Below are 27,230 nucleotides of genomic sequence, written 5' to 3'. Positions count from 1 at the left end.
ATGAAATCATTAATAAAATATTAGAAATAATATAAACAATGAAAATTTTAATATGCTTATATTAAATTTAAAAAATAATTTCAATAACATAAACATATGTGTATTATTAAAAAGTGAAAATTATAAATTTATTAAACTATTAAAGATAAAAAAACAACTATTACAATTTCAATCCTTTTCTAAATTTAAGTTTATATAGTTAAATTTAAAATTCAAAATATATAATAACAAAGTTCAAGTTTAAATTTTAAAATCTCAAAACACTGAAAAAATATGATGACAAAAAGTTTGAATTTGAAATTCAAAATTTAAAAAATTATAAAAACATTTCTTTTTAATGAACCTTTTAATGTCTCTAAACAATTTTCACATATTTCTAACTTATAAGAAAAATTTTAAGAAAAGTTTGATAATAAAAATATGTAAATAATGAAAAATAATAATAATAAATTAAAATATAATATAAAACAATAAATAAATAATTGATAACATCAATAATAAATTAAACTAAATAATAAAATGTTAAAAATAATATTTCATTTAAAAGTATAATACATTTATGTTAAATCTAAATAATAATTTTAAAAATTCAATAATTGTATTACTAAAAGGTTAAAATTATAAATTCTTTAAGACGTAATAATATCTATTTTTAATTTTTTTAATTATAATAAAAATAAAATTCAATAATCAAAATACTAGTACAGTTAAATTTCTCAGTTCATCTAACAAGATATTATAGCAACATAGAATTAGTAAAATGCTGTTCACGCTGTTGTCTCCTGTTCTATAAATCACTTTCTCCTCCAGAAAATATTGCTAAATGGGTATCTTTCCGCATACTATTGGTTTAATGTCTTGTGATATGCAACCTGCAAGAAAATTCGAATAAAAAAAATTATATGCACATACAACTGACCCAGCCAGTTTCAACCCGCTGAAATAAATCAGTATAGTTTAAAAATTATAGTGCATTTGGATAACAAACAAGAATCAATTCTAATTCACAAATCATAGTAATAAAAAAGTAGATGCAACTAGCTATTGTTTTATCTTCACCATTAAAATTTAACTGATTATTCTCACCTAAGTTATTCACTTTCCACCATTTTATCTTTTTACAACTATATTATTTGTGTATATATTCCCAATGCCAAAAGTTTTTCCTAATCATGATTGATTTGTAAGCTCGCATTAACAGACACAAGATTTTCAATTAGGGCTCTTACAGATGTTGAAGTCTTCAGCAGCTCCCTTATGGCCATTGTAGCATAACATGAAGCAGGAAGAGTAAAGCTCAATTTGAGAGCAATATGGGAATCTTGAGAGCTGGAATCACCAAGAGATTCGCCATGATGTAATTTTACCTCACCGGAGATCTTATCCTTTGGAAAGTCATCAGAACTCTCTGACTCTCGGATGCAATCAAAGGCTTCATCAGTTTTCCCATTTCCTACATCAATTGGTTTGACAGTATTCTTAGGTGCAGACTTATTAATTTTGTCTAAATCTGTCTCTACCAGCTGCTTATTACTGTCGGAGTATGTAAGCAATTCCCTGGAATTGCAGACATCAAAGAAATGAGTCAGAGTGAACTACCCAAAAAAATTGTACAAAAAATACGAGTCTGTGCAATCTGGAGGGTTAACTAAGTAAAATACCATTCAAAGTTAATTGGCTTTTGAAAAACCCTCCGGTAACAGCCAGTGATACTAGTTATTGAGAATTCCCTAAAAAAGAGTACGATTAAATCAAGGTAAGAGAACTGGCAGGAGAGAAAGAATGGATGTAGAATTGGACTCTTCAAGATTTAAGTTGAGATTTGATTACATACTCCACATTGTGCACACTTTCAGTTAAACTGATTCCATCCTGACCAAGTACGATAAAACAGGTGAATGTATTATAAGGGGGAATAAAAAACAACCCATGGAACAGTAACAGTACAGAAGGTTACAAAAAAGCAAAGGCAGCAACCCAAACCAAAATGAAAGAATTAGTTGAACATAGTTCTAAAAGTATCAGAAAGAGGATGCTAAACAGAAGCAATGGGACGTGGAGGGGGTCGTCATGCTTAACGATATCTCCACCAAATTGCAGTTCCAAATCAATATCATTTGTCAACTACAGAGTATTAATGTTAATCTTATTAACATAAATACAGCAGACTTTACAGGCTGGTGTTCTACGGCATGAACCTGAGGAGCAACCTGGTTAGTTACCCCGTCATCAAACAAACTCATTTTCTCAAGTACTGTCTATGCATAGCATTTAATATACCTTGAAGTATTTTTTACCAGTAAATAGATAAATCTACTCCTACAAATTCTTTACGACAATTCTTACGTGTAAGAGATAGGAAGAGTGGGATAAAGGTGGGTAATTTAATTTCTTATTGAGATAGAAAAAATTAATTACAGAATAGTTGACCCAGCCTGAACTTCTCAGATCTCACTCCTAATTAAATGCATAAAATTCAGGATATTGAAACTTGAAAGTACGAGAGTCAAAATTGATACTTACTTTTTTTGTTAAATCTTCATAAACATTGGCAATATTATTGGTTGGATATTTTACCCGTGAACTGCAAGATAACAAATACACAAATTTCAGAATGATCCCTCCCACAAAATTAAAAAAAAAAAGAAAAAGACCATGGAAAACTAAAGCACTGGTTGAGGATTTGAGTTGTCAGAATCACAGCACCTGAGCACTATTAGGCAATCATGCTTACCCTGGCATAGGAAGGATGACATCATCAATTGTGTAGCATCCAGAAATAAGATCTTCAGCATCAACAACCTGTCACACGAAGTCAATCCACTTTAGAACATCATTCACACAACTTCTGTTGTTCCTTTGTTTGTTCCAATTAGTAAATTATCCTTCCCGTAGTTGTACTTCATCTCATTTTTCCCACATGAAAATCTTCAATTTTAAAATATATATTTTACACTTTACCGCCTGCTAATGAAGGTCGAAACCAAGTTCCTGGACATAGAATTATGCCCATATGAAATAAATCCCTTCATTACAGCAAAAATATAGTTTTCCTTGAAGAAATTTGACAAAATTTCTCAATAATTATTGATTTCCTAAAATGCTCAGAGTCACTTCCCAAACATAAACATGAAACCAATTTTATCACTGTTTTTTAGGAACACATTTTTGTACAACTTTAGATTAGGAAGATGACATTATAATAACTACTATTTACACTGATAACTACTTTTTATTTCAGAAATAAGTTCTTGAAGATAAAACAGCTACGAATAAGATACGCATCCTAAAAAGATAAGATAACAAAATATAATCAAGATAAAATTCGACACTTTTCATATATTCTAACACTCATAACAATTATATTTAGAAAAAGAAAAAATATAATATGGTTTCGCCAAACAAGGTGGCAAAAGCGCAAAGGAAACTCCAAGATACTGGTGATAAGATGAGAGCCTCTAGGACTGATAAATACAAAAGGGGTAAAGTCATACTGTGAGATTACAAAATGGTAAAGTTATAGACAGATATATGCACAAAAGGCCTGCACCATGTAATTAAGAAGTTCCCATTGCTCTTGTTACTTCATATAGCTGTTTGAAGACTAGGGGTGTGATCCAGGTTTTAGGCAGAACGGACACAATGAAATTTTGATAGAGCGATCTAAGACAAATATTAGAAGGCAAAATGCTATCTACATTACTCCGGTGCATTTTGTCAAAAAGTAAATTCTTGATTCTTTAAAAATTACAATCGGATAAGATTAGAGTTTGGCAACAAGTTACGGTAAAAACAGTTTCTACAGGGGTTTGTCTTATAGACGGACAAATTCGGTAGCTTTACTTCTATAAAAAAAAATTAGGATTTTAATAAGTAAAATGGAAGAGAGAATGAAAGTTAACAATGTAGTATGTAATTGATAGTTTGATGTTCCTGAAAACCTAGTGTACCTATACCACAAAATAGATCAAGTGCAAGTATTACTGGCACAAGCCCAAGTCCGAGGCTAACAAGACTAATTCTTAATATCTTCTAACAGCTTCATTGATTTTATTTTTTTACGTACTTTTTTTCTTGTTTTTTTTTCTTCTTTTCCTTTTTAAGGAGGATTCTTATCCTCCAAACTTTTGTAATGAAAAATAATTGATTTCATAAAATATTCCTGAACTTTGATTTCCAGAATAATTACAAAGTAATATCATCTCACAGCTTCATTGATGTCTTCTGATTTACGCACCTTTTTCTATTCTTTTATTTTTTTCTAAGGAGGATTCTTATCCTCCTAAACCAAATATTTGTACATAATGTGTGTGCACTAGACTCTGAATAGATAGATGAAAATTTTAAGCCATGGCTTATTTCTAAAACTACAGTTCGGTTAAGTACTAGCATATCTCTCTGCAAATGGCTAAAATCAAACGACTAACCTTGACACAAGTATTTATGTCTTCATGAATATCTACAGATATATCATCCTCATTATTGGAATCATACCCTCCACCACTACAGTCTTCAGTATATTCAGATCCAACAAACTCTGTAACTTTTGCAGTAGAATTTCCTTTAAAATTTACCAAGTCCCCTAATACTACTTGTTCAGTTCCTGCCAGAGTAGAATATCATTCAATTTAATAAATGAATATTTTGACTTCAGCTATCATAACAATGATAATTCATCGTAAGGATTGCATGGAATGAGTATCAAATGCAGAAAGGAATCACGAGATGTGACATTAGAAGTTTATTTCGTGAGAAATCAAGGCAAATCTAGAAATTTATTATAAACCACAACTTACCATAGTTTTGCACCCTCTTACTTGCAGCATGGTTCCATAAATAGCTTTGGTAACTATGTATATACCTAAAAACGGTAATGGAAATATGAAATGAATATTTATATCATCCTTCAAATAAATGATGCATGCTGAATAATTTATAACATCTTTTATTAGTGTTCAAAGCTGCAAATGGAACTACATCAAGATATTTAGAGACATAGTTTAGAAAAGGAAAGGAACTGTATAGCTGAGTCAAGGTTACTTAGAAATGAGAGATACACAAAGGTATTTATATACGTGATTAGAACTAGCTTATGTACCTAGATACAGCAGTCATGGTGACAGCTGCAAAACTAAAACTCTAACTACCTTTGTGACAGTATAACCAACTGAGATTCAACAACAGTTCTGAGTACAATACTCAAAGAACAAAAGAAAAATCATCAACAAATAGACAGCATAAACAACCCACTTTAAAGCTAGAAACTTGTGCAAGAATTTCTTTTGCATCTTCCTAGCTTTCAAATTTTATTCATTTGCATTTGTGTTAACAGTTTTTCTATACATGAAAACATTTCCTCCTGAGCTGTATACGGTGTCAAAGCAGAGATTTAGGACCCGTTTGTTACAGATTAAAACAATTATTCTGATGTAAAATCATCCAGTGATAATTTATGTTTGTTTAGAATCGTATAAAACTCACTTTAAGAAAACAACTGGTTTTATGAGAAGCCATTGAAAATAGCTTCTCATTTTAATTAAATTCTAGATTACTTTCATTTTCTAATTATTTTGAAAAACTAAAAAAATTTAGAAGTGGTAATTTAAAAAAAAAAGGTGACTGTTTCCTTAAATAAACTAAAACAAACTGGCCCCCTTAGTACTAAAATGACCAATATTATTTCATGATAAAAACCACATGCACTTGTCAACTCTGTTTCATCAAATAAAACTGAATGGCTGATGAGCTGGCATGGAAGTATAGAACTCACTACTAGTGTACGAGGAGAGCAAGACAAACACACACCCCAACATAAAATAGACATTGGCAATAAACTTCATAGAATTCCCAATAGTAACAACACCACAGCCTTTTTCATCACATTTCCATTGGAAGTAAGGAAATTAATGTTGCTATGGCATGCCTGCAGTGTGTAGTCTGCAATATGCAAAAACCATGGAGCACGTTTGGTTTTTTATTATTTTATGCCCAGAAAAGGCTTTTCAGTCAAATGTTTACCCTTGTTCATTTTGATTGAAAGTCTTTCTAGAAACAAAATAAGATAATTCGAAGCTAAAGGGAGTATGTGAATTTTCACATAACTCAAACATGTGCACCAAATTTTTACATAAAGTATGTCAAATTGAAAACCTGGAATATGTTTAAAATGGAACCTAGAGAAAGAAAAGTTAGATATGCTTAAGAAAACATTTTTTATTCTTCATGCAAGAACAGTTAAAATAGAAGCATAACACCATCACTATACAGTGTCCAAAGAAAACAAAAATCATGAAATTCTGTAACACCAGACGATGACACTAAAGAATAAAAATGAACTTTGAAACAAAGAAAAATCATTAGCAGCAACAGACAGCGCATCACCAGTTTAGCCAGATAATAAATATAATAAAATAATTATAACTCACAACATTCTCAGAGTCCTTGGAATGCTTTTCAAAGCCTGCAAATAATTTCCTGGAGACGTCTTTAATGATTGCAGCTGCAGAATATTTGATGACACAAACATGGTTACGACATATCATACAAGGATGAATACAGTGAGTAGACAAAAAAAAAAATCAAACTATCACTTTTATTTGAAGCTTACCACAGCCCTTTCAGCAACTAAATATCGAGGCAACTGCTTAAGTGTCCCAACAACATCGTTACTTTCTTTATAGTACTTACGTGCCTTGGCGATTGCAATTCTCTGTATCTAGATAACATTGTTATGACGAACAACAGTAATCAAAATGCTATTTTTAACTATCAGCTGCACAATTACTGATTAATCATCTAGACATTATCCATTATATGTAATAATAGAAACAATGAAAAGGATATCTCCTTCTCTTGGATCAAGAATCATGTCAACCGCAAGTTTCCATTCCCCTCGAAGTAATGCACCTCCAATAAGGTGAGTTGGCAGAGAACCACTTCCAAAACGCTGACAGTGAGCACATTCAGACAAATAAGTTACTCGCAAAGCAAAAATGAAAAATAAAATAAGTCTTACAATAGACAGTCTACTAGAAATGAACTATGCCTAGTTCACTTTCAAAAGTTAACGCAAGGGAAGGATTGCCTAGTCTAATAAGGAATTGAGCCATATTACTTCTAGTCCAATTTGGGACATCTTAACACGGTCTAAATCACCATGTTGTTACTTTATGAAATGCTGCAACACTAAGCAAAAGACACAGACAAATGTAAAATAAGATTTTACATTTTAATGCAATTTTCGACTTACAACAAAATTTAAAATAAATTTTTCTCTTCAAGAAACAGGGCATATGAAGCTGGGTAACTTTTCCAACGTCTTTAAGTTTCTTATATCTTTAATTTAAGCATCGTAATAATAATCTTTAAGACTATGCATGTATGTCATCCCCAAAGAAATAAAATAAAACATAAGTTTGTATTACGAGCTGGCATATGTTGGACACAACAAAACTTTAAGAGGTTACCTTAGAAAAGAAATATGCTCGCATCCAAGAGTTAATTTTATCTGACTCTTACAGATATAGGAAAATGGGAAAAATGATAAATAACAGTAAGTGATCAATGATGATTTAATCTAATCGGTTCACACAGCATCCTACTGCATACGTCAGTTCTGAATAGTATACTGGTAAGGCCACATGCTATCATAGAACATACCCCCCAGGCTTGTTCAGCAAGTTTAGCTCTAAACTAGCACAAGGTAGTTATCCAAGCGCATGTCATCGAAACAAAATTATGAGAGAACTAATAAAAGAGGAAAAATTAAAGTACCTGTAGACCAAAGTAGTTAATGAAGCCAAGCCTTCCCAAGGCATCTGCAGATGCTTTTATGATATCTTCAGAATCTGAAACGATGCCTCTGAGAAAATATGTCAATGCTATGATACAACTATTAAGTTTCAATTACATCAACAATTATAAATAACCTTAACTTCAAGGGATACTAATTTAACATGGGGAAAATAAATTCCATGTATAAGTAAGACCCTCACCGCAAGGTAATTGTAAATCGGTTTCCCATGAGCTGGCCAAGACAAAGTCCTTCCTTAACATAACTGGACAATAGTACATTTAAAGCTATCATTCCACAAAAACCAGTTAAGTAAGAATGTCAACCGTTCAAAATTCAATCACCTTACCAGAAATCACCCAATTTAATACCAAACAAGCGCTTGTTAAGTGAAGCAAGCCGACTTGCTCGCTGCTTGTAAACAGTAACCTAGAAACAAAACAAGTAATAAACCAGTTTTAGTATTTATCTATAGATGAACACTGGTATTAATTCTGGAAAGTGAATAAATGATAGAATGCTTGATGTAAAATAAAAAAGAATGCAACAATTTATCACCCTTTGTGTTGTGACAGCACGCTTATCCTTCGTACCAGCAAATCCAAATGACTTTGGCTGTCAATTAATTATCAATCAGTTAAAAAGAAAGGTTATTCATAAATCAATAGTAATATTAGCACACTGCATTTAATTAATGTTCCTAAATCTCCAGGTTGAAAAGAAGGTTGTACAGAGGCATAATACATTTATACACAATTATGAATATATCATGCAAATAATTCACAAATAAAAATATGGCAAACAGATTTGTTTATCATATCATATCACACATGCTTCAGTTCATGAATGTATATTAATAATTGGTTATATGGGAATCGATGTCATCACATACAGAATTCAATGAACCATCAGCCAAAAAACTTCACATTCAAAAATCAATCAAAAAGCCAACAGAGTGTATCCAACGAAGAACCATACACACCTGGATACCAAGCATACTTCCAATAACCCCCAAGGCTTCATGGGTATCTTTGTTTTCTTTGTAAATATGGAACCTAGAAATTGTATCGGTAGAAACATTCAGTTGACAAACAAATACAACGTAAAAACAGGAAAACGGCACGTGCAAACAAAAAATGCAACAATGAGCAGCTATCACTTTCTGAAAATCTGTGAATAACATAATTTAATACAGGCGAGAGTCTTCATTAAGTTGAATGATTTTGGATATTCAATAATTAGTTACTTATTGGACACAGTGCTATAGATAATTAACAAAACGCTCTTGCAGACTGCACTATAAATGGAAGACAGCAAGCATTTCTTAATTTGTATTTTATTAAACAAGATCGCTGAGCAATCTTACCTGAGGAACTTTCCAGCATTTTCAGGCCAATTTTCTGAACCTCGGCTGTCAAAGGGTTTACCACCCCTTTCTTTCCGTTTCTTGGAGTTTTTGGCTTTGTTGTTCGGTTCAGCAGAATTCAATCTCACGCGGATACATTTCAAGGAAGGATCGGGTCCGTCAACCACATCAGTAACGAGGAACTTAAAGTTTTCCTTAAAGAAGTTATGCACTGCCTGATACATTCGAAAAGAAAAAGGTTTATGATATTTTGAAAGGGCAAAGAAACTACAAAATGATTTTATTTTGCATGTCACATAAGCATAATCAGATCAGTCTCCTCTTCCTAAACTCAATTAGATGTAAAATGTGGCTGGCGCACTGTACTAAAAAAGGGCTTAGTGAATTAACGAAGTGCAATTCAAAAGCATTCAATTTGATACTTGGTTTGTTAATTCAAAAAATCATGTAAATTCATCGAAAATGTCTGCCCATTGTAATGAGATGAGACACCCGCGTCGAGTAAATATCCAAGTGCTCCCCATTAATACATTATGAGCATCTGTACATGTCTTCAGAATCTAACAGAGCAAAATAAGCCACAAAACTCATACTAACCTTTCGATGAGACTTATCAGAATCCGGAGAAAGAACAATGGGAGAAAAACTATCTTCTCCACCAGCATTAATTTTATTGATAAATTCTTCCAAAAGAATTGCATCAGACTCCCCAGCAAGAGACTTAAAAGATTCAATTCGAGAGGCATAACTTACAACAGTGTCAGATGAGTTGGTTCCATTTTCCTGAACACTCTGAAATATACATAAAAAAGTCAGATACCAAAAACAAAGCAAAAATTAATTGATCAATGATCACAGATAAGTAGACCTCTGGCTCCTCTTCAGGGGCATCGAGTGAGGTCAATTGAACAACTGTTCCATCTCTGTCCACTTCATTCACAATAAAATCAGAATACCTGAACAAAATTCAACTGAAATCAACATTAACAAGAGATTGTTGAATAATGCACTTCAAGACACATACATCACTATCAAGGAGGTGCAATGAGGAAGGTAGTAATGAATTGTGTGGAAAATGAAAAGACCTTTGCTTTAAAACTCCGCGGAAGCCAGGAAGGTCGGAAATGAAGCAGGAGATACCCACTTCGTCTTCTTCGACGGTTTTCATCGCCATGAGGGTTTTACACAAATGGTGATCACGACCTCTGGATAGGGTTTTAGTTTAGGTTAGGGTTTAGAGCAACGGAGCGGGAAGTTGCATTGCAACCGCCACTGCATATCTTCATGCATCCTTTGAAACGCATCGTTTAATTTCTCAGCAACTTCCAGCTTATGAAATAAAAAATAAAAAAACGTTTTTCATGTTATAAAAACGGTAATTATACTATCAAAGAGTATATAGAAATAAAAATAAAATATGTATTTTATAAAAAATGCATTAAAAGAAATATTTATATAATAAATAAATTAAGATATTATAACACGACTTCAACATTTAAGATAAACGAACATTTTAAAAGAAATTAAGGCAAATATTTATTTTATTCTTGTCCAATATTTTACAGTAATAAAAAACAATTATTGTAAGTTATTAGCTTTTATCTTATTTTTTTATTAAGTCATTGTTTTCTCTCTCTTTACTTTTCGTGTATTACAAACTTATTTTGTATATATAACTATTCTTAGTGTCATTTATTCTACCTTTCCATAAAAAATAATAATACTATTTAATAAATATATAAATTGATAATCATATTATTTCTCACCATCACATAATTTCTTCATGCAACAATAACTATCAGAGTAATATTGTTTATAAATATAAAAATCTAAATATATAAACCCTTAATACATAATACACAAAATATTTATTGTTAATTTTATTCTTAGTGGTGCTTTTATACAAAATTCATAAAAATATCAATATATGAAAATAAAAGTATAGTATAACATTAAGAAATAAAAAATAGTGAAAAGAGATTCCCACATATATTGCACAAGATAAACATGATTAAATAATAATTATAACAATTTTAATACAAGATGATATAAACATAAGAAAAAAAGTGATTTTAACTAAATAATATGGCATTCTAATTGTCACAAAAAGGAGGGTTAATGATAACATTTATTGGTTGGACATAGTCTAAAAATTATGAAGATAGTAAAAGTATATAAGGTGTAATAAAGACAACAATAATATAAAGGGTTAAATATGTTTTTGGTCCCTTAACTTTCAGTGAATTTTGGAATTAGTCCATTTTGAAACTTTGGACCAATTTAATCCTCCATCTTTTGAAATGCGTGGATTTAGTTCTTTTAATCAAAATTTGTTAAGTTTATTTGACATTTCAAGCGCGTTTCATAATAGTATTTGACTTAACATTAAAGCAAAAATGTGTCAAACAGTATAAACAACTCAAATACAATCCTGAAATGCGTACGAAACATCCAATAAACAAACCAAAATTTGATTAAAAGGACTAAATCCACGTATTTCGAAGATCAAGGACTAAATTGGTCCAAAGTTTCAAAATGGACTAATTCCAAAATTTACTAAAAGTTAAGGGACCAAAAACATATTTAACCCTAATATAAATTAATCCCCCTCTGTTAAAGTTTTGGTAGAAAAGGTGTCCTTTTATTGTGCTTTTTTAATTTCACATAATATTAATATATTAACTTTTGGCTACATCTTTTTTTTCTTTTTTCTTTTTTTCAATGAATATTGTAATTCAAATATAAAAAATGAGAAAACGGATTAGTTCGGTCTATTTTTGTTTGATTCGTCCGTAATTTGCCAAAAATAAATCAGGTCGAGTTGGCCTATCACTTTTTATTTTATGTTCTTTTAACTTTTTTAAAAAAAAAATTGTTTATAAATTTTTTTTATATAATATAAAAAAGATTTTTTAATTATTTTTAAATCTAAACATAAACAAAATAATAAAAAAATAAAACGATTGGCGAATCAGTATAAACTGACCCTCCTTTGACTTGCAAAAGTGATAAACTAGACAAACCGAATTACAATAAATTCACGAGTTAAAAACTCCGATCCAATCTATTCTTTTATTGGTGAGCTACTAGAGCTAATCCGCTCTAAAATCAAACTGATGATGCAAAAGTATTTTCAGCTAACATAAATTGTCAAATATTTCATAAAGATCACTTCAACTTATATTCGAATCAATGGTCCAATAATTTCTTAGCTCTAGTTATAAAAATACTATGTAAACAACATAGAAAAAATTACAATAAAAAAAATATAATATATATATATATATATATATATATATAATATCAATCATGTATTAAATCATTTCTATGAGATTGTTTTATTCAAATTGATCTTGTAAAGCTGAAATTACCATTCAATAAAAATATATGTATAAACTAAAACACAATTCAATGTAACAAACTACATTTAAGATTCTACTAGTTTCAAACCACCATTTAAAATTATTTTCAAATTTCAAGTGCCAATTTCTTTAAATTACAAGTGATGATTTAATATTCAATCTCACGTCCAAACTCACAAAAATTTAAAATTTTCATAATATAAATATAAATATTCAATTTTTGTTTCTTTAGTTTTAATCATGTATCCATGTAAAGTTATTTCACTAAGATAATTTATTTCATTTGTGGGTTATGCTTTAAGAAATCACTAAAAAATATTGTTTTAGAAACATTAATGTTTTAGAGTTAAAACTGGTTTGAATAAAAAAAATTCTTAAATAATTTGTCGTGAAATATGACATTTATTTCTTTTATAAAAATGTTAAAATTTGTCATCTAATTCATTTGAGTTAAATGTAATTTAAATGAACTGGGTTCACCTACTCAGAAACTAAATAAATTTAAGTCAAATTGAAATGAATTGACTCATAATCCATCAATAGCAATTATTTTTTATCCTTTTATCATTTTTTTCGTAAGTTTTTTTTATTGTAATTATTTATTATTTTTAATTATTATGTAGAGTAACATTTTGTTTTTTCAAAGACTACAATACAATGTGTATATTAATATTTAAATAATTTAGATATTTGATTTATCTACTTGTCAAATGTAAATTGATAATATAATTTTTAATTAGTATATTTATAATATTATTTATCAATCATGTGAACAATTGATTGTATTACTATATAAAAAGACAAGTAAAATTAGTCTACATTTATTACATTATAATTAATGTATAAAAAAAATGGAAATAACATACACATGCTGATGCTTAAGTGACTTAACTTACTTAACCCACAACTTATGGTAAGTTAAGCCTAATCACAATTTTTTCTCAAAAAAAATAATTACACAATTCAATTTTAGTTTGACTCTACGAACTAACTTGTGAGTAAAATTGATTTAGTTTCATATCAAAATTTTATTCTAAATTAAATTGGTCTGAGAATAATTCTTAAATCATCTATTATTATGAAGTGAAATGTGATTTAATAATAATGAAAATTCAAGTGAAACATTTACAAAGGTAGCTGAAAATATAATATAAATATAAATATACATGTAAAAGAAAACCTTTTTAAAAATTTGAAAACAAAGACTCTAGCGGTATACAAATTTTTATTCTTTTTATTTTATAAGGTTTATCTTTATTTTTAAATATTTGAATACTTTTTAAAATTGACAATAAGTAAAAATTATATCATAATGTATAATATACTACCATTTTAAATACAATTAATATTCAGTAAATTTATTTATTATAATTATATTTATAACAATATACAAATTCCATAATCCGTCTTATATTTATTTTGTTTTTCTAAGACGTGAACATAAAATTCATCGAAAAAATAATGACGAAGAGATAAAATAGTACAAAAGACCTTCCACCTCTACTTAATAACAGTTTCATAATTTTTTTTATTGCTGTAATCAACTTCAAATAAAAGTATTATTATAAACGAAAACAATATACTAAATAAAGTATTTTCTTATATATTAAATAATTTAATATATATTATTTATTGGTATCAATATAATAACTAAAGTCATATACAAAAAATAATAATAATAATATATTGTATTTAATATATCCAAAATTAAAAATAATATAAACATTAAATTTGCGGTGCATGCTTCCTTCCAAGTAGAAAAATAATATTTAGCGGCAATTAAATAAAGTAACGATTGAAATAATGGTTAAATAAAATAAAATAAAATAGTTATTTGATTATTATTTTAAAAATGAGTTTTTGTTCGAAGTATAAAATTTTGTTAATTAAATTCTGATAATATCTTGTTTGATTCGTTTAACTATTTTATTTTGATATATTTCTGAGGCGGAACCTGGAGTGAAAGTGCGATCTCACTGGATTTCCTCTCGTCTCACTCCGGGTGTGTATTTTCAACGACAGAGACAGCGATCGATATTTTCGGCAACAGATCGAAAATCTGTTTATCGATTTCTTGGATCTGCGTTTGTGAATTGTGGGAAAGAAGATGGTTACCAAAACAGAGGAGACTCAATTGAACAGGCTTGAAAATCAGGTCGATAACGGCGGCGGCGGCGCCTGGGACTACCTCTGCCTTGTCAGAAAGCTCAAGGTTCGCCGTTCCGAGAAGGTTCTGAAGCATGGCCTCTCCATCTTGAACGACCCCAAACAACGATCTTCTCTAGGCGCAGATGGTCACTCCTCCTTCGCTACTGACCTAATTTTTGTTGTTATGATTCTATTGCGTGATTCTGTAATTTATGATTTTATGCTGTGATTTTTGGAGCTTCGAATTTCACTGTCTTGTAAAACCTTGTTTTTTCAGCTATGCTTTACTTGCAGGTATATATCTTTCACTGAATTTGACTTTTGACTAATGTTTGGGTGTTTGTGTGTGCAGAATGGACCTTGTACGAACAGGTTGCAGTTGCTGCTATGGATTGTCAATGTCTCGACGTTGCCAAGGTCTCGATCTAATTTGGTCTTGTTTCTTGTATTGGTCTCTTTCGTGAATTGTAAATTTTATTGGGCACTATTCTACAGATTGTAAAATCATAGCCTTCTTTCCGTGAAACAAAGCCGTAGGAGAATTTCTGATGTAGTGTAATGATTACTCAAAACTGGAATCTTATGAACGGATTGAATCGTACTTATTTGAAATAGTTGGAACTTGCCCTTTACTCTCTTGTCACTTGTGTTTTGGAGGTTCTGATTATGCACTAGAGATGGTTGCTTGTGAGTTTTACAAGGAGTTATAATCTTGCTTATTGTTTTTTTTTTGGGTGCTGCGTAATGGTTGATTTTCATTACGTACCTTGTAAGGTTATAGTCCACTACATTTGATTGCTGTTCAATTTCTTGGTAGTTTTTGTTTTAAGTTTGAGTCCCTTTTGGCCCTTTATTCTCTGTTGATGATGGATGGAGGAAATAATCGTTTTCTGATCTTGCTATTGCATTATTCTTTCACTGTGTTGTATCGTTGTTTCTAAAGTTCTTGGCAAGATGTTTGATCTTGTTTGCTTTTGTAAGTTCCGAGCCTGCAAATTAATATGCTGCTGAACTTGTATGTTGTCCATTATGCTGTCCTCTTCGTATGATAAAGGAAACCATCAGGTTTGAGATTTTATGTCTTGAAGTTGATAATATTTTTCTTCTTTATCAGGACTGTACAAAGGTTCTTCGGAAGAGATTCCCAGATAGTAAAAGAGTTGGTAAGTTGATATTATCTATACCTCTTAACCATGTTTTGATTTGGAGTTAGTTATAGAACTGTCTACACAACTGTTGACATAGAACTGACCCTCTATAAGCTTTGGGGGTGCAGGGAGAATTAAGTTGTACCTGTTGAACTCAGACCTCACTTTGTACAGTTCTAATCTTAGATGCAGATGTAACAGTTGTGTAGGGAGCATTACTCTGGCTAAATGCTGCTGACATATGCCTTATAATAGGCCAGTGTTCCTACATATTGCTTCCTGCTAGGCTAAGAAACTGTTTCTTGTGACATTGCAATGATTGAGCTGTCTAATTTATATCTTGAGCTCTATGATAATTTTCCCAAAACACGAACTGTATTGTTTACTTGTCCCAAAACACAAACAACTGCATGCTCTGATCTGATTGTTTATGCCCAGATCAGGTTCTTGAAACAAACTTTTAGACTGGTGTGTAACTTGAATAATTTTTATTCATTTCTTTGAAGAGGGATGTTAGGGCTATGTTTGGTAAAATTAGCTCAAAATAGTTGAAAAGGAATCTGAAAAAAACTAGGCAAAAAGTGTTTCAATAAAAGTAGCTGCCTGAAAGCTGTAAAATAACAAATGAGGACATGATTAATTATCGAATCAAATCTTTATATTAGGTGATTACATATTTTCAATAATTATAAATTCATATTATTGTAATTTAATTTGTTTTATTTGTATAAATTAAGTTCCAAGTAATATTTGTGTAAATATGTATTGTTAATTATAATTTAAAATTCATATCATTTCTCAATAAAAAAACATTTTATTAAAAATTAAAATACATTATTGAATAATTAAAATAATAATAAACAAGCGTTGCATTAAATCCATAATCCAAAAAAGTGTACAAGTAAAACGATAATCCAAAAATTGTTGTCATAAACATGTTCCGTACATTAGGGTTTCTATTTTTGTTCTAAGGGGTAAGATGGTAAATTATTGGTTTCATCTAGATAGATTTTTTTGAAAGCTAATGGAGTAGCTTATTGAAATAACCTAAAAGCTATATGTTTTTTCAAAATTTCATTTATTAATTTCATCTATAATCTAGATGAAATGCTTTACAAATCACACTCTGTAACATAACTACACACAGCCCAAATATGTCTGTGCATACGCATGCTCCTGTTCTCTCTTAAGAAAGAATTGATTTAAGCTTCGAAATTGTTACAGGTAGGCTGGAGGCAATGTTGTTTGAAGCAAAAGGATCCTGGGAGTTGGCAGAAAAGGCTTACGCAAGCCTTTTGGAGGACAATCCTCTTGACCAAGTAAACTCACATAACCTTATGGAATGGGGAACTGTTGGTTGTTCATTTACTCTTATGTGTGATGAAACAAAATCATATAATTGTGGCTTCTTCTTTTGTGTTGTTATTTCCACTTGATTTTAATCTTTCGGTTTTACATTAAACAGGCTAGGCGTCCTGTGTAAAGAAAGCCAAAAAGCTAAAGTGTTTATCGTTTTTGTTGTCTTGATTTTGTGCAGGCCATCCATAAGAGGAGGGTGGCAATGGCAAAGGCACAAGGCAACATTTCTGTGGCTATTGATTGGCTTAATAAATATCTAGAAACGTGAGACTAATGTTAAAAGTTTTATTTTCTTCCATAACTAAAAAAAATAGTTTCTGATTTACATAAGAAAATATTGCATATATCTGAATTATTCTTCTTGTAACAGATTCATGGCAGACCATGATGCATGGAGAGAACTGGCTGAAATATACGTCTCCCTGCAAATGTTAGATTTTTATTCTACCATTTATCTTCCCTCGCGAGGGTAACATTGATATTGCTAATTATTTATCTGCCTTTGTTTCTTTTGGCTTTCTGTCTTCCTATTAGGTATAAACAAGCAGCATTTTGTTACGAGGAGTTGATATTATCTCAACCTACTGTTCCACTCTACCATTTAGCTTATGCTGATGTGAGTAACTTCTTGATGAAATGTGATTACTTTTTTTTTTTGTCAAATAAATTCTTCTCCTCCTCTCATGTCTTTGCTCCTTTAGTAACAAACAAGGCACAGAAAACACTGCATGCTGAGGTGTAGTAGCGCAGTAACAGTCTTACTTTTATTTGATTTGTGGCATTGTCAGGTACTTTATACGCTTGGTGGATTAGAAAACCTCCAAACTGCCAAGAAATACTATGCGTCTACTATTGATTTAACTGGAGGCAAAAACACAAGAGCGCTCTTTGGTATATGCTTGGTAAGATCTTCCATGAGTATTAATTTTGTGTGGTCCTCCTCGGCAACTGCAAGTTATTGTGTCTGTGAACTGACTATAATTGTTTTAATTTGGAAGTTGGTTGAACCTAGTTTTTGTTGGGTGCTATGAAAGTTTAGTTTTTACTTCAGAGGATTTCAGTTTTCCTTCGTATAGTCTTGATCTTCACCTAAATAAGGATCTCTGGATTCTTCTTTCCGAAACTATTAATTGCTATATGCCTGAAATTTTAGTTTTGCTCCTGTTCTCCAGTGCGCTTCTGCTATTACACAGATTACGAAAGGGAAAAGCAAGGAGGAGAAAGAAGGGTCACAGTTACAATCTCTAGCGGCCAAAGTTTTGGAGAAAGATTACAAACAGAGAGCTCCGGACAAGCTTCCTCAACTTACAACTGCCTTAAAGAGTTTAACATTGTCATCGTGATGCAGCGTCTCTTAAAGATTATTATTTAGTCACTTTTTGAAATTTTCTAAGATTGTTGTCAGCTTGAATTAACGCACTTAGATTTTCTCAGTCATTTTCTTCTCAATATTAAAATGGAAATTCTTAATTTTCTGCAGTTTACCTTAGATAATGACTATTTATTGAAAGACATTTAAAGTTTCAGATGGCCTGGACCCAAAGGTATTGTCATAGCTTTGATGATGCATTTGGTGGCATAATTTGTTTTTGACATCTTTTGCCACTCATTATTTTCAGTGGCTTTACAAATTAAGTTAAAATATTAATCTCCCTTGTTTAAAATCATTTACGTTACGATAGTGTTCCATTTATAGCATAAATAGTAACATTATGATTTGATGATGTAGCTCGTTGTACTGTTAATGGATCCCAGTCATACGGTTTGGGGCAGCAGAATTTTGCACTACTCTGGCATTGGAGAAAGTGACTACTCAATCATATTTTTGGTATCAAATGTTTGTTCCTTCGAGGCGTGCTCGGTTGGATTAATTTATTTTGAAGATCTATTTTCATAAATAGGTTCTTGCAATGGTCTCTTTGGGGAATATCATGTCACTTTTATGAACTTAATTCAAGTTTATTCGTCAATTAAGGTTCATATGGTAAAATTTATTTTGTATAGGTTCTTGCAATAGTCTCTTTTATCAACTGAGAATTGAAAAAGTGCAAAATATTTCAAAAATAATTTAACCAGTAATTTCTTTTATAATATCATCCATTCATGTTTAAAACAGAAATTAGTATGGAAGGGGCTAATTATGTTTTAGGGCATGAGTCTCTTAAATTGAATGGAAAGAAAAATTTAATTATAATAATATTATAGGCGATTTCAGTTTTGTGGTCCATAGATATGGAATACCTACCATGAGAGTTATAGCTGTCAAAATCTGTATCTCAATAACTTAGTATGAAGAATCTAGAAAATAGTTTTTGATTTGAGTTAAAAGAGTTTGTCATCTTAATAAAACAAGACTAATTTTCGTTCATCCCATCTGGTTTGAACCCACTGTCTAATTATATCTATTTATAAAGTAATAATTATATTTTAGAAAAATATTTTTTTTAATATATATTATAATTGACATATAAAATTCTTATATCTAAAACTAAATTTAATTTTATTGTTATTACTTAAATTTTGAAAGCACATGTTATTTGTAATTTTTTATTTGAAAACGTTTTGTTTTATTTTTAAAACAGACTAAAGTTATCTATTGACCCAATATAAATAAAGTCTAAAGATCAAAATTAATCAAAAATAGGTTGATATATCTGCTTTGATATATCTAAAGAGATGTATATCAATCTATATATTCTATTCCACCTATGAGATAGGTCTCTTATTAATCTAGATCTATCTGATAATAGAATTTTTAATTGCAATTTATTTGAAATGTACTGTATCCACCCTTCATCATAATATAAAGAAATTCGTTGTGTTTTAAATATAACAATCTCAAACTAAAATCATATAATATAAATTTCATACCACTTCCTATGCATGACAACTAAACTCTTTTATTTAATCAACTATTAAAGAAACCTTTTGATTTTGATTAGAAAAGATAAAAGAAACATCTCTAAAATGTTAGTCTTTGAATTTATTGATGCAAAAGATGAAAGTAATATTTCCAATAAAAAAACACTTAAAAGATAATATATTCATGAGGTTTTCTATATATATTATTTATTTGATTTATTGCTGAACATAATATTTTAACTTATCTTAATTTTTTAATTAGAAAAACTAACTCGTTGACCTATAATAAATATTCATTTAAGTCTATATTTTGATATTAAGAGTTTGATGCAGATTTAATTGAAATGCAGACTTATAAAATTTTAAGAATCATGTTATAATAAGAAATTTTAGAAGTTATATAACTACGTATAAAATATTATGAGTAGTGAAAATTTATAAAAATTGTAAAAGTATGAAAGATATAAAATATATGATAAATATAAGATGTATGTTACGTGAGAAAGTACATATTATATTATTTTATTTTATTTATTTACTTACTTATATATATATATATATAAATAATGTAGTAGAATATAAATTCAAACTATTTTATGTGATTTCTTTAAAATAAAATTACCAAATAATTTATACTAGAAATTTGCTTCCTTAAATACAAATTTAGATGAAATACAAATTTAAATGAATGTTTATTATAACTTGTAAAAATTATTTCTTACATTTTCTTAAAAGAACGTGTTTAATTAAGCACATCCTTTCGAAGAGAAAAGAAAACTGAAAAATTAACCCAAAATAATACCTATGTTCCTGGTCGAAAAACTGCAGCTAGATGGTGTTTGAATGGAACGGTTTTGTAACAAATAGAAATGGCATGCGAATGTTAGAATTGCAGAGTAGTGTCGAAAAGGCCAGCCAACAGTGAGTATAGTAAATTTGTCGAAAACGTTAACGACAGAATGCATATTATATATGAAATGAATATATATTAAGTAGAAGAATATGGGCACATGGTAACTGCCATGGTGAGATTAAACTTTGAAGAGTGTTTGCGTACGAATTGCAGCTTTTAATGACCTAATTCCATAGCAGACGCTGTGATGTTTGTGTTAACACAATACAGACCCACCACTTTTTCTCTCTTTTTTTTTTTTTTTTTCTTTTATATTTCAAAATGACATTACCTGCATGCAAATCATTTAATGCAACTGCTGCATTTCTAAGTGACAATGTCAAGCATACACGAAGACTAAAATTATACCATTATTTCATTTTATTATTCTTTTTATAATTGTAAAAAGATTATCTTTCAATAACTATATATATATATATATATATATGGTTAAGTTGCATTACAAATAATAACATAAATAAAATGTTTACGTATTTATTTTTAATACAATAATAAAATAAATTGAATGTAAAAAAATATTTTTATTTAAAATTTGGTAATAATTAAGATAATTGTGTACATATTGATTTTTAAGATATAAACATAAGTATTTACAAAGGAAATATATATTATCATTAATGTACAAATCTCGAAAGGGATTTTTTGCTAATATAATATTTTTAGTAAATATACATAACAATTACTAAAAGATAAATACATATTTAAATATCTCAACCATATTTAAAAATTTATCTATAACCAAAGTCTAAAAATAATTTAAATTCGTTTTTATAATTATAATTTTAATATAAAAAATTGAATACACATATGTAAAATGTATTTTTACTAGTTTATATAATTTGAATAAAATTAATAATTTTTTATTATTAAAAATATGACTTTTATTATACTAAAACTGAAACAGATTAATATTCATTATATTAAATTATTTATTTATTCTAAATATTAGAAAAAAAATATTGTTAAGTTAAAATTTAGAATTAAACATAATATCTGTAAGACCCTAGAAAATGGCGTTTTAAAAGTGATAATGGTTTAAAAATAGTGAGACTCGATTATTTTAATATTAAAAGATTTTAGTATAAATAGAATTGTTATAAACGAGTTTCATTATTTTAAAACACACTCTAGAAACCACTTTTCTAGAGTTCTCTGACTTCTCTCTAGAGGTTCTGTCTCTCTGGTCGTCTGATTGAAGAACCGAGACCGTATGATTGATCCTCTCGGCGAGCTCTTCAAATTGGACCGATCAGTTTCTCCGTTCGGGTAAGTTGAGTTTCCGCTTTCTTTTCTAGTCTTTTCTGTTTTCTGTTGCATGCAAGCCCTCTTCCGCTTGCATGCGACGTTTTAATCATCAGTATGAGTCTCTGTTGATCAGTGATCATAACGGTATGTCCTGATCGTTCTTGTGATGTTTCTATGTGTAGATAGAGCATCCTGTGGAGTTAGAGGTGTTGATGTTTTTAAGGCGTTGACATTTATAAAGTTGTCTAAACAGGATAACAGGTAAGGGAAGCTAAGTGTTTTACTTGAATTTCATCTAGAAATCATTCTGATGACTTTGAATTGCATGATTGATTGTTGTATGAGCGCTTGAATTGTGTAATTGAGTGTATGCTTGGATTGTGCTAGATTTCTTTACTGTTGCATGTGAGAACAGATTGGGAATCTAGTATTTTCGCCTAAGCGAGCAGCTCTCGCCTGAGCGAAAACACCAGAAACTCATCCCCTGTTTCTGCGCGAGATCTCGCCTAGGCGAGCCAGTCTCGCTTGAGCGAGGGTCACTCTCGTCTAAGCGAGACAACTTAGCCTGAGCGAGAATTCGCCCAGAGTTTGGGTTGTTCTCTGTTTTGACCCTCACTCAGGCGAGAATGACTCGCCTAAGCAAGAGAGCCTTTTTGCCTAGGCGAGACCTTCTAGCTTGGGCAAGAAACCCTGCAGTTGAGTGTTATTTCTTTATTTCTAATGGATGAAGCTATGTTTGAATGTTAAATATGAACTTAGTTATGATATGCATGAGTTGTTATGACTGGTAATATGTGCGGTGAAATTGCATGAAGTTGGAATATGAGAAGAAGTGGTTGAACTAGGATTTCAAGGGAAATTCTAAGAGGAATGTTTTAGTGTATGTAAGGACATAAGGACTCCGTATGGGTTGGTATCCTGAAACTCCAATAATCATTCACACTCAAATAGAGCATAATGGATTATGTCGTGAGGAGTAGCAGGAGGTCCTAGTCTTTGGACTTGATCAAGTCTTAGACGCGAAGGGGACTTACCTTGTGAGCGGTCGGGTGATAACTCCTTGTGTCCAACTCTGTAGAGTTTGAGAACCGTCACAGGTGCAAGCCACCCAGAGATCCAATGTCGCTTACATAATCCAGATATCGAGTCTAGAGTAATATATCTGCATTGTGGTTGTGGTGGTCTATGTGATTCTGGTGAAAATGAGAAAGATTGCATGATTTCTGTTTATAATTGAACTGCAGGATTCCTTAATCAGATTAGCTTACCCTTGCTTTTTGTGTTCCTGTCTTGTGTTGTATGTTTCCTTTTGCGATGATCACCTATTCGGTGGGAGCATATGTGGTTGCAGTGTCAAAGGCACTTCTGGAGGATGAAGAGCCATCGTGTTAGTGTTGAAGAGGAGGTTTCCAGTGGGAGCGTTAGCAGTGGTCAGTAGTACAGAGTTTATTAGTTTAGTTTAAGTGTATAAGTGATATATTTTTATAGTCATACCTTTTGTAAGACTGTATTAATATATTGGTTACACTGGATTATCTGTTTTGGAACTATGATGAAACTCCCTATTTTTATTAGTTTTAAGCTGCTGAAATTGGGATGTTACATTTATGGTATCAGAGCAGTTCGTCCTTAGGATGACCTGAGGGTTGTGGGTTTGTCGTGTCTTTTTTTGTGTTGGAGTTCGAGTTTAGTAGAGTTTGTCTTTGAAACCGAAAGTATTAAGAACAGAAAACGTCTTGATAAAGTAATGAGGGTGCACACTCATGACTAGATCAAAGATTATTTTCCTTTCTTAATTTTATTGGTTTGAGAAAATAAGAGAGATAGAGAAAAGTTTTGGCTATCAATAGATGTTAGAGTTTTGCTTTCTGTGTCCACGTTTGTTTTGTTGCACCTCTGTGGTTTGCGTTTAGTGTTTATAGTGATAGAGGAATGCAAATTCAACGTCAACTTGACCTGCTTACCTTTGTGAGGGTTGGATATAGCTTTTGAGATAACTTTTTGTCTCAAGGATATAGGTTTGTTGTATGAAGTAGATCGATGAGCGAGGAAAGTTAAGCTTTGGGTTAGTAGACTGGATAAAGAGGTTAAAATTTAGCGTCAATGTTTAGACTAAGGAAGCTTCAAGGGCAGGCTCACGAGATCAAATTTCACAAGTTTTCCAAAAGGAGTTGAGTTCAAAGGTTAGAAATATTGAAGATATCAGTGTATGCCAGCGCAACAATGTTTGGGAAAAATTAACTTGGTTCTACATCATGGCAATTCTGAGGTTCAGAGTTATCTAGATACATGCAATGTTAGGAGAAGTGTCATTAGATATAGTCGTAAGACCATATCTAGTGCTTTATTGGATTGGTGGAAGAGAAATAGTTAGCAGATCCTAGGTTACAGAAAATAATGAGATTGTTTGGCATCGAGCAAGCTAATAAAGATAAAGATCGTGAAGTGTAAAAAGACGACAAATCCCTAGTGGGAGGTTAAGACATATCAGAGTTTGAGGACCAGTTAGGTAAGATGATGTTTCCTAAGTAGAAAGAGAAATAATATGTGGATGAGAATGAAGTGGCATAAAGGTTTCATATTAGGTTCAATAATCAGAAGGAGATGCTTGGATCTTTTCAGTAGACAGTGGGATGTTTCAAGGAAAAATAATTCATGAGCATAAGCATTGACTTTGGGGCTGAGGTAGAGAAATTCAAGTGTGGGGAGAAGAAGTGAACCGTTAAGTTTGATCTTGTGGGAACGATAAAAGCTAGAGAAGGCAGAGTACCGTAAATAATGAAAAGAGAAGAAAAATCTTAAGTAGTTAAAATGGTGTCTACGGTAGTTGGTGTTGGAGTTGTTAATGCAAATTATCAAATTCAGAAGGTGGTGTTTGGGATATGAGTTTTGGTTTCGTTCGTGATCGTAAAACCTTGGTGTCGTCAATATGGTAAATGAGTCATGGTTAACCGCAAGGAAGAGTTGGAGTTTGAGCTAGTAGTTTTTCTTCTATGGCGGACAAGTGAAGATTTCTTGGATGCGTGGTATGTTTCGGGGTGATCAAAGAATTCAAATTCAAAGTCAACCTGAATTACTTCCTTTACAAGGTTTGGTCGAGAGCATAAATCTCAAGGGTAACTAGGTTGTTTTCTAAGCTCATTCTTATGGAATGTGGTAGCATAGGAAGTGATGTTCCTTGTTTCAAGAAGGAGAGTAAATGGTTGTGCATCAAGTATGGAACAAGTTGAAAGGTGAAGACAGAATGTTACCGGTATGAGTGTTTATCTAGTAAAGGCGCGTGAAGAACTTATGTAAGGGATCTCAATGGTAAAGCAATTTTAGTTATGTTATGAACCAGATGTTAGAACAATCATCGACAAGCGGTGGGATTCATTGTGGCATTGATATCTGAAACGTAATCAGTATCAATAGCTTTCATTGGATGGTTTTGCTAAAAGTGTGGAGTCAAGACAACAGGTGGAGGAGTCCTTAGAAAAGCAATGGTTTAATCGCAGTGTATCATCGTTAGTAATCTAGTCTAACAAAGTTTGGAAAGAGAAGTAATTATATGTTAAGATCTACGACTATAAGTGGTTAAGATGAGTGGAAAATGTGTTAAGGGAAAGGAAGTTCTAAAAGTGACTTTAAGTAAGGTTTTACAAGCAAGTTATTATCAAGGTTTCGCGACAAGTTCTCAAGTGTGAAGAGAGTCGTCAAGACGTTGAAGAAAAACATGATCAGCGCTTCAATGATTGATTATTCTTTGCGGTCTTTTGTGGCTAAACACATCAGAGGTGAAAAGTGGTTGTTGATCAGAGTGACGCAGCGGAATAATGGTGGGATATACTTATCAATAGTGGGAATACAGGAGAAGAGGGGGTATCTTACTCTTAACCTGGTGGTTGATGTGGTAGTGAGTTCTCTAAAACAACAGATGTGTTAGTGTTATGAAGATTTGTTAAAGATGTTTAGTGATCATCAACAGCTAGAAGTATGGAGTTGCATAGAGGGAAATGGATAGGAAACGAGAGAGCAAAATCAAGTTATGGTTTTGAGTTGTGCTATCACCGTAGAAGTGGAAAAGTGCTAGTATATGTTTTAAGCGGAGAGAGAATTGCAGTGGTTGGTTCGACAATGAAGAGTAAGAATTGGTGGAGAGATGGTTGAAGATTAAAGGGTTTAATAAAATGCTGAGAAAGTGTCAGAATTTGGGGTCGTTGTTGCCGCAAGTGAAGGGTCTACTCTGGAAGTGGGATAGCATTATTATGGACTTTGCTGCCCTGGTCAAAGTCAGTATGAGAAACATGATGTCATGAGGATGGTGGTGGATAGGGTGGTCAAGAATGTTATGAAGTTGTGTGTGACCAAGTCAGATGAGTGGTACCTCAAGGAAGAAACTAGATAATGAGAAGTGATAACAATCGCGTTCTAGGTTGAGATCGGTTGCAAATCTTTAAAATTTTGGTAAACACCTACTAGAAGTAATGGAGAGCATATGGAAGGTGGGTCAGCATATCAGACATAAGTGGGTTGGTTAGGTGTAAATGATCATTCAAGTTTTAAGGTGCAAGGTGGAGGGTTGCTTTAAGAGTAGTGACCAATCCAATCTACATTGTTAAACATATATCGCTTACCACAGAGGCAGAGTTTTCAGTCAGTTTAGCTATTGCAATCGTTAAGTTAGTCATGTCTAGGTGGTTGTTGTAGAGAACATGAGGAGAGCATGGTTTTCTTTCTATCTGACGAGTGAATTTTCGGGGACAAAAATTTTTCTTGTTGGGGAGAATGTAAGACCCTAGAAAATGGCGTTTTAAAAGTGATAGTGGTTTAAAAATAGTGAGACTCGATTATTTTAATACTAAAAGATTTTAGTATAAATAGAATTGTTATAAACGAGTTTCATTATTTTAAAACACACCATCTCTCTAGAAACCACTTTTCTAGAGTTCTCTGACTTCTCTCTAGAGGTTCTGTCTCTCTGGTCGTCTGATTGAAGAACCGAGACCGTAGGATTGATCCTCTCGGCGAGCTCTTCAAATTGGACCGATCAGTT

General features: G+C 31.3%; 2 protein-coding genes across 2 annotated transcripts; one reads left to right on the top strand and one right to left on the bottom strand.

Annotated features, from left to right (window-relative positions):
* Positions 1-647: 647 nt before the first annotated feature.
* Positions 648-10,482, bottom strand: LOC114189092 (Pseudouridine synthase family protein). Its single transcript, XM_028077801.2, has 20 exons — positions 10,244-10,482; positions 10,027-10,114; positions 9,756-9,950; positions 9,159-9,373; positions 8,775-8,847; positions 8,351-8,407; positions 8,142-8,221; positions 7,995-8,057; positions 7,774-7,861; positions 6,844-6,946; positions 6,608-6,711; positions 6,426-6,499; positions 4,797-4,861; positions 4,428-4,603; positions 2,735-2,802; positions 2,524-2,584; positions 1,835-1,872; positions 1,662-1,730; positions 1,230-1,557; positions 648-872 (listed from the first exon to the last, which is right to left on the bottom strand). Exons 1-20 carry the CDS (start codon positions 10,330-10,332, stop codon positions 843-845), a joined length of 2,064 nt encoding a protein of 687 aa, XP_027933602.1. The 5' UTR covers positions 10,333-10,482; the 3' UTR covers positions 648-842.
* Positions 10,483-14,424: 3,942 nt separating this feature from the next.
* Positions 14,425-18,645, top strand: LOC114188874 (Protein prenylyltransferase superfamily protein). Its single transcript, XM_028077531.2, has 9 exons — positions 14,425-14,814; positions 15,021-15,085; positions 15,783-15,831; positions 17,041-17,135; positions 17,354-17,439; positions 17,546-17,605; positions 17,710-17,791; positions 17,964-18,077; positions 18,348-18,645. Exons 1-9 carry the CDS (start codon positions 14,628-14,630, stop codon positions 18,516-18,518), a joined length of 909 nt encoding a protein of 302 aa, XP_027933332.1. The 5' UTR covers positions 14,425-14,627; the 3' UTR covers positions 18,519-18,645.
* Positions 18,646-27,230: the final 8,585 nt, after the last annotated feature.

The sequence above is a fragment of the Vigna unguiculata genome, chromosome 6 (assembly GCF_037176805.1).
Source record: "Vigna unguiculata cultivar grain cowpea cultivar isolate G323 ecotype 2 chromosome 6, ASM3717680v1, whole genome shotgun sequence".
Classification (NCBI taxonomy): Eukaryota; Viridiplantae; Streptophyta; class Magnoliopsida; order Fabales; family Fabaceae; genus Vigna; species Vigna unguiculata.
This window is presented reverse-complemented; position numbering and strand designations above follow the sequence as displayed.

What these genes read in the sequence shown, in the direction of transcription:
- LOC114189092 (XM_028077801.2), bottom strand. Translation starts at nt 10,332, where the DNA reads ATGGCGATGAAAACCGTCGAAGAAGACGAAGTGGGTATCTCCTGCTTC. An exon ending in TTAACTACTTTGGTCTACAG is followed by an intron (nt 6,947 to 7,773) that starts GTACTTTAATTT and finishes GCTCACTGTCAG; the next exon opens with CGTTTTGGAAGTGGTTCTCT. An exon ending in ACATAAATACTTGTGTCAAG is followed by an intron (nt 2,803 to 4,427) that starts GTTAGTCGTTTG and finishes TTCGTGTGACAG; the next exon opens with GTTGTTGATGCTGAAGATCT.
- LOC114188874 (XM_028077531.2), top strand. Translation starts at nt 14,628, where the DNA reads ATGGTTACCAAAACAGAGGAGACTCAATTGAACAGGCTTGAAAATCAG. An exon ending in ATCTTCTCTAGGCGCAGATG is followed by an intron (nt 14,815 to 15,020) that starts GTCACTCCTCCT and finishes TTGTGTGTGCAG; the next exon opens with AATGGACCTTGTACGAACAG. An exon ending in ACCATTTAGCTTATGCTGAT is followed by an intron (nt 17,792 to 17,963) that starts GTGAGTAACTTC and finishes TGGCATTGTCAG; the next exon opens with GTACTTTATACGCTTGGTGG.